Source organism: Astatotilapia calliptera, chromosome 9 (genome assembly GCF_900246225.1).
Source record: "Astatotilapia calliptera chromosome 9, fAstCal1.2, whole genome shotgun sequence".
In the NCBI taxonomy this organism is placed as follows: Eukaryota; Metazoa; Chordata; class Actinopteri; order Cichliformes; family Cichlidae; genus Astatotilapia; species Astatotilapia calliptera.
The window spans coordinates 22745912-22753990 of NC_039310.1; the positions used below are offsets into that span (position 1 = coordinate 22745912).

Genomic DNA, 8079 nt, shown 5'->3' on the forward strand with positions numbered 1-8079 from the left:
CCGAAAATTAATAAAGCTTCTTATTCTGTATCTGTTTGCCAGAAAAGTTTCACCCATCTGGCTATTTGACAGTTATTTTCACTTCTTACGTCAGGCTTATTTTGATAAAAGCTTATTTAAACCCTTACAACTAAGTTCACATATGTCCAATGACATAAACAGCAACATATTTTTCCCTCTAGCTCAGGGGAGCCATGCCACAGAGAACACTGCACTCTGTGTTTATCAAGATTCCTAACGCCACTATAATAAGAGTCATGTGGATCTACTCTTCACAAGAGGAGCCTGGAAGGAAAAAAAACACATGCACATCTCTATTTTTTTTTTTAAAAAAGGGTTCTCAATTGTAGATGGGATGTGCTGCCGACCCATTAAGACCAGGCTTTTGAGCATGTTGTGGAAAGAGGATACATTCTGACTCCAGTTGGCAAAAATCCGACCGGAGCCAACCAACAGCATCACAGCCATGGAGCCATTTGTTGCAGTTTGAATTTATGCAATGAAAGAAGTAAGTGAGCATTTCTACACTTTTTCATTTTTATTCACACAAGGTTTTAAGATTGTCGCTACAGCCTGTAGGTGATGATCTTACTGTGTGTGATATTTAAATATATAGATTTAGAGTTGCCTTAACATGAGCTATCTTGTTTCTTAGAAATTTAATCTATGGTGAGTCAGTGCTTGACTTACTTTTGTCAGTGTGCTGCTCAGTTTGATCCACTGATATAACTGTTGTCTAAGATTTGAGGAAGCTGTTTTGTGCATGACACAATATAATTTACCATAGAACTATTTATGTGAGGTTGATTTGCATCAAAGGTGATATAAGTTATTTATTTATTTATTTTGACTCTTCTATAGGTGGAAAATAAAAATGTATAAACACGAATCTCTACTGAAGAGCACTGAAGCACAGCAAGTTGTCACTGTCACAAAAACATCTGTGTCCTTTGCAATAACCAGCATCATAATTTGTAAGCAATTCTTTCTGATATTCCTACATTTTTTTCTGTCTTCCTTTAAATGTGCTGCTCCGAAATTTGATAGATTACACCCTCTTTTCTTTTATCTCTTTCTCCATTTCAAAGGTTTTATTACGCTTCACTTCTGTCCGAGTCAACTCAGAGCACAGCTCGGGACAACCCCCAACATTAAACACATTGTGGTTGGGAGGTGTTACACTTACACCACACTAGTTAACCCCAGCTTAAGGTAAATGTGGACTCATCTGTTGTCATGTCATAACATTTCCAGTCTTGATTGGGAATCCGTTTGCAGATTTGTCATAAATTCACAACTTATCTGTGATTTGAGTCAAGCCTCAGAGCTTGAAAGTTCTGATTTGCTCCTAAAGGCCAGAGCAAAAGAGTTTGGGCTGTCATCGACAGCACATTATGAGGCTAGCGCTCAAGTACAAATGAAGGGAAGTTTTGATGTGGCGTTCAATAAATGATGTTTAGTGAGTTCCTTTCTTTTTATCGGTTTGACTTTTCTAGAAAGGATGAAAGAAGCTGAGACAAAGGCCATATACGTGCTTTGCAAAGAAATTTCATGGGAATTTCTAATATGTTTCACTGCTTACTTAAAGTATACAAAAACCAATCGCTATTGACTCTATTCATGGCAGATTTAAAAGGCTGAGGCACATGGATTACACTTTAGCAGTGTAAAGCACTGTTACTGAATTTTTGTTTGCATTTTGTTCATTGTGTAATTTCATAGTGTAACCGTTTACACAGTTAACTAACAAGCAAAACATCCTCGTTTAATCCCAGGAGGAAAAACTAATCTATCTGTGGTTGTGTCAGGAAGAACATCTGTGTAAAAATTTCACCGAATCAACAAGGCAGAGCTTCCTGATGAACCCTTGTGAATAAAGGAACAGCCACAGTAACTGCTGGCTCTCCTTCCTTCCTTCTTTTGTTCATTTCAAAAAGAATCCCACATAAGTAATAAAACTTTGCATTTAGTTATTCCAAAGGTATGCAGGAGTTGAATGTCAACAAATGATTTAAAATGTACAGGTGAATCCAAATAAGACTCCTTTTTCCCCCAAATCATGACATAGATCCATCAAAGGCTGTTATTTTCATTATTGCTTAATCATACAGTTGTTTGCCATATTAATGCACCCAAGTTTACAAGGAAAGTGCCATTTAGTTCCACTGTATTCAAGAGACTTCCTACATTTCAGTTCAGTTCAGTTCAACTTTATTTATATATTGCCAAATCACTACAACAATTCGACATGACTTATATTGTAAGGTAAAGACCCTACAATAACAGAGAAAACAGAGAAAACCCCAACAACGAGCCTACGTTGGCAACTGTGGGAAGGAAAAACTCCCTTTTAACAGGAGGAAACCTCTGGCTCAACCAGGCTCACAGAGGGGTGGCCATCTGCCACGACCGGTTGGGGGTGAGGGGAGGAAGACTGAACAAAGATCTGTGACAGATATACAGCCAATATCTCTAAAGCTGTGCAGTTCATGCCGAATTCATGTATACTGAAAAAAATAGCACGACAGGCCAATAATAAAAAAGACTTTGACTTTCAGCGAACTGTCCCTTTAAAAGCCACACATCTCAAAAAAAAGCTTAAAGTCATATTCTGTTTTTTATGTGTAGGTATGACTGTGAGGAGATCTGGAGGCAGTTTGAGGAGGCCGTTATCAGTCATTCTTCTTGCAATGTGACCGTCGAGGATTATTTTCACATGTTTAACGCAATGCCACAAATCTGGCCCTGTGATAATGTGAGCTGTGTTGGCATTTTTGTGCCTTATATATACATTTTTTTATTTATATTAATATAATTATGCTACTTTAAAGTCTAGTCTTTTTGTTAACCTGCTTTGTATTTACCTTTTTTTCTTAGTTCCTCTTCTGGAGCAAAACCAGGACACTGATGCACAGCTATGCTGCAGTTTTTCGTCACTTCTGGACACTGGAAGACACGCTGGTTGGCTACATGTTCAACGATCTCATCTGGTGTGGCCAAGAAGAGGATTCTGGTAGATGTTTGTGTTTTGTTTTTTTGTGTTGTATTGTATTTTTTATTTTGTTTTGTTTCAACAAGAGAGAAATCATTTCCGATTGTGTAATTTAATTATTTTCACGAGAAAAATGATCAGAGACATAAAAGGCTTTGACCTCCCCAAGGTTTGGTGCCGCTGCATTAAATTGGTCCAAGTAAATTTAAAAAAAAAATCAAGTAAATACTTGAATTTTACATACATATTAATATTAGAATTTTCTCTCACTATATATTATTGAACAACAATTCATAAAAAGATCATCATACCAATGGTCAAGCTTTGTGGTGGTGGTGTGATGGAGCGAGGCTCCATCCTCTCCATCAGACAATCCTAAAGGAGGATTTCTGGCCATCAGTTGGCACCTTGAAGTTCAATCACATTTGAGTTACGCAACAGCATTAGTCAAACACACCAGCAAAAACCAACAAGCAAAACAAAAAATACAAGCATATACTGGAAAATCCTCCAATGTGCTGTATTTAAACAATTCTGCAAAGAAGAGTGGACCAAAATTCCTTTATCACAAATGCTTGATTGCAATTCTCGCAATTCATGCAGTGTTGTGAAAAGTGCCCCCTTATTCATTTATTATCTGAAACGTAAGTATGACAAATATGCGAATCGGGACCCTTCCTGGCAAAATCTTTTTTAGAGCACTGTGTTTAAGATGGGCAGTGACGGTCAAGATGCTTATCAAAGCTGACTACCCGATCAAAAGCAACATTTCTGGCAGTTAGAAGAACTGAAAGTGAAATTGCATGGGCACAGATAAGAAGGACAGATACTTGGCTGCCATCCACGTCTTTCTAACATTAATGCAGTCATAAAGGGCAGCTATATTCTGGGGTTTGAATGACATTTGCAACTGGATATCATCTGTATAAAAAAAGTAGTATGAGATGGCTTCAAAGGTATTGACGATGTGTCCAAGTGAAAGCATAGACAAGGCAAATAAGATGGGCCTGAGGACCTAACCTTTGGGCACACCGCAAGATAAAGTGACAGAAGATGACACAAACTGAAAAGCAGATTCCCACCCAAGTTTTTAGTCTCTCAATCAGGAGACCATGATCAGCTGTGTCAACGGTAGCAAAAGATCCAACAGTACAAAAACAGAATTTTCAAATGTGTCGTTATGTAATTAAATTTTATTTCAAACTCTAGGAAAAGCTATTTCTTAGAGCTGTATGAGTAAAGTGCATGTGATGTTAATTAACATGTATCTAAAACATTATGTTTAGTTACAGCCACTCTAAGCTGGTTCTGGAGATAAAAGGCAAATTTATCAATATAAAATTCTGAGCGAGGTGATGGGTCAGCACTGTGCTTTTTCAAAAGCGGATGAATAACCGCTTGTTCAAAGTCCGTGCTATGATGATAGCATCACAAAGTTACTGCACATTTGTCAGCTGCACAGTCATGATGCAAATCTCCCTCTTCACCACAACACAAAGATGCGCTATTGGACTGAAATCTGGTGACTGTGGAGGCCATTTGAGTACAGTGAACTCATTGTTGAGTCCAAGAAGCCAGTTTGAGATGGTGGCTGCTGGCAGCACGATGGGCAGCATGTGATTGGCTGATTAGATTTGCATTAATGAGCTGAACAGGTGTATGTAATAAAGCAGCCAGTGAGGTGTTGAAGTTGGTAGCTTCAAGGTTTGATTCCCAGTCTCAGCCTCTCCAGACGGTGAATTTGTATTCCCTGCTTTCATAGCCCCTTTATGAAATGTGTCTGGCACCCATATTCCTGTTTAGCTATTTCACTTTACACTTTTAGATAAACAAAGCTAGCAAACTGCTGGGTGTAGATTCATAATTTCCACACAAGCATAAGAGTGGTATCAAACTCTTGCTTTAAACATCGCTACGTGGATTGAATGATAACAAATTAAGAAAGATTGTTTGGTAGCAACGGGATTCAGCAAAAGCATTATAACTCAGACAGCTGCAGCTGTGTTCCCAAACGTTTTGCAGAACTTTTAAGACTTTTCTTATATAACTAGTCTTCTTGCATGTCAACACAGCACATGTCTTTCTTGAATATCTCATATCTCAAGTAATGACACTTGTGAATTTGACACAGGTTTTGATTTCAGCTCTTGTCCGGAGTGGTCGGCCTGTCGAAGTCATCCGGTCTATTCCCTGTGGAGGCAAGCTTCACAAAATGTGAGTTTAATATCCAAACTCTGGAATGGCTCCATCTCTGTTCTGCAAACAGCTGTGTTATTTATCATCTACCTTTCCAAAACCGGTAGTGCTTTATTGCTCTTCTGTGATTTTCCTCATCCATTTGCTAGTTTGCAGAGATGGCGTGTGGCAACATTACTATCTTACTGAATGGATCTATTGTTAATGCCTTCAATAGGAAAAGGTAAGAAATAATGAATAATTCAGTAGGTTGGTGCAGGTTCTGAACTACATATTAAATCAATCTTTTTTCTCATGCAGCATGTTTGGAAGTGTTGAACTGGACAGTCTGGATCCACAAAGGGTGAATTATGTCAACATTAAGGTGGTGACCAGTCTAGACGGACCCCATATGTGAGGATAATAAAAGGATATTCTTGTGTTTTAAAAAAGTAACTACTGATGAGTTCACATTGTCCAAATTCCATTAATTAGCACCTTAACTGCTATGATGATAGAATGACATGTTATAAAGCTTGAAACCCTCAGTTACCCATCATTTATGACCTCACTATAGTTCAGTGATCCGAATATATTATCATGCAGTTGTATAACAGCAACACAGTTGAACTTAAATGAGAGAATAACTATTTTTCAGGGCGTGACAGCCCAAAGGTTGTCTTTATGTTTGGCAAATTACTGATATGATTTACTGCTTAGGGACATTGTTATCCTTTAAAGCTTGTGAATAGCAACCTATCAGAAAGTTGCAGTGGGCCTGAGAGGTTTGTGTTGTTGTTTTTTTCTTTGACAGAGAGTCATGTAGTCAAGGATCCATTGTAGACCTGATCCAAATCCTCCGATCCAGAGGCTTTCACTGGACCTGTACAGACAATGACCAGTACGTAATGTTCAGTGTTTGGAAGTTTCATGACATCAAAGTTAATTATGAATCTGGAATAGTGGTCTTAGATCAAAGCATCACATCATGTGACAGTTGTTAGTCATCAAGTATGTTTTACTGCTCCTTTTTTACACAGAGACCCATGCCTTAACAGGAAACACTTTTATGAAACCATCAATCAGTAACAGGTCTTTTTTCTTCACAGGACCTTGATGGTCTTGCAATGCATCCGAAACCCGCAACACTCATCCTGCCAGACCTGTGCAAACACTTTGTTAAACAGAAACGGCCTTACGTCTAATTAAATCACAGACTGCTGTAAAATCTATATCTTTCAAAGTAAATCCAGAGTGCAAAACAAGGAATAATGAATACTGTAAACACTGTCATTCTTAGATAATACAGGCTTCTCAAAAATCTAACTTGAATAAAATGCAGTGTGCATGTGTGTCTTTTGCGTACCCACTACACTTCACTGATCCCCACAAATCTGCAAGCAAAATGCAGCTGAAACAGGTGCTTCTCATCATGGAGAGGAGGAACTGATAATTTTACAGCCTTTAATGCTGCAAACAGACTCATCTGTCAGTACTGCTGTGAGAAATGTTTGTACATTTGTTGAATTAAAAGCTGCAAATTAATCACAGCATTGCTGACTGTGCTCCAGTCCTCTGTCCTCTGAACTGTACTGATGCCATTTAATTAGCAGGGTTAGTGTGCTTTCTGAAGACAAGATTTCCTGTTTTACTGTCAGGGTTGTGTTAATTTAACTGAAAACTAGAGCTCTGTCTTAAAACAAGACACATGATGATGACCTGTATGTGGCCAGATATTCACAGCATAGAAAAAAAAGCATATTTGATTTAACTGGGTCCAATAACCTCTTTTTTGACTCAGGGTGCCTCAGCATTGTAATCTCAGAAACACCATTCTGTGCATCTATCTTTAAGGGATCACAAAGAAAATATAAAAATCTATGAAGTTATTGCACTGTTTAATTGTGGTTTCATTATTAGCATTTTGCCTGTGTAGTGTGCTCAGTGTTCATTAAACACCCATTAACATGAGTTTTGTGATTTGTTTTGTTGTGTCACAGGAAGCTGCCAAGGCTATACTTGTCGTTCATATGAGTATACATCCACAGTTTAACATATAATTGCATTTATCATCACTTTATGTGTGCTCCAAGGTAGAATTTCAGTAGGCAATTCATGTCTGCCAATACGCCCACAACAGGGATGACAAAGAGGTTTTCTGCATTCTTAAACATTTCCTTTGAATTTCCTTCTTTGTACTCAAAGGTCATTGGCATTTCTCAACATGTTTATAAGTATCACTTATTCTGTGACATCTAAACTAGAGCCCATAACCATCTTACAGCAGATGATTGACATTTAACTGCTGCTATGAACGTCCTTATTAACCTCCTTTTTGTGCATTTTGAATTAGTTTCACACTGAATGCCCATAAGAGGTTCATGCATTTAGTGCTGCAGCTACGCTTTAATTTAATTGTTCAATAAGGAGGAATGAATACCAACCCCAGCTGCTGTTTAAATCTATATAGCAAGGCAGATCACATGGTAGTAATTCTAAGCATTTAGGCATGGTGACAGACTAGTAGTAGTGGTAGTCTGAGTATTTAGGGAACTCCTGATCCACTGGAAGTTTAGCACACAAACACCTCTAGAGATTACACAGAGTGATCGGAAAAACAGAAAATATCAAGATAGCAGCAGTTCTCGGGAATCCATCTTGTCTTGTGTCAACAGTTCAGGCTGTTGGTGGTGTTGCTGTGAGGGATATTTTTTGACAACTTTGTACTAACGCTGTGCAACTTAGTACCGAGCATCGCCTAAACTCCATATGTAAAGGGATGGGCAGCTCAAATAATCTTAAACTGGCTCCTTGAACATGACAGTGAGTTCACTGCACACAAATGGTCTCCACAGTCCCCTGAGCTCAGTCTACAAGGGCACCTGTGGCATGTGGTGAAACAGAAAATTCAT

General features: G+C 38.3%; 1 protein-coding gene across 1 annotated transcript; it reads left to right on the top strand.

Moving 5' to 3' along the window:
• The first annotated feature begins 340 nt into the window (after positions 1-340).
• Positions 341-7138, top strand: LOC113029252 (ADP-ribosyl cyclase/cyclic ADP-ribose hydrolase 1-like). The gene is made up of 10 exons (XM_026180028.1): positions 341-508; positions 862-974; positions 1089-1212; positions 2629-2755; positions 2878-3013; positions 5124-5206; positions 5338-5411; positions 5489-5581; positions 5982-6068; positions 6277-7138. The coding sequence occupies exons 2-10, from the start codon at positions 875-877 to the stop codon at positions 6374-6376; spliced, it is 924 nt and encodes a 307-aa protein (XP_026035813.1). The 5' UTR covers positions 341-508; positions 862-874; the 3' UTR covers positions 6377-7138.
• The last annotated feature ends 941 nt before the right edge of the window (positions 7139-8079 follow it).

Coding starts and splice junctions, on each gene's coding strand:
- LOC113029252 (XM_026180028.1), top strand. CDS start 875: ATGTATAAACACGAATCTCTACTGAAGAGCACTGAAGCACAGCAAGTT. Junction 1,213..2,628: donor CTAGTTAACCCCAGCTTAAG/GTAAATGTGGAC, acceptor TTTTATGTGTAG/GTATGACTGTGAGGAGATCT. Junction 2,756..2,877: donor AAATCTGGCCCTGTGATAAT/GTGAGCTGTGTT, acceptor TTTTTTTCTTAG/TTCCTCTTCTGGAGCAAAAC.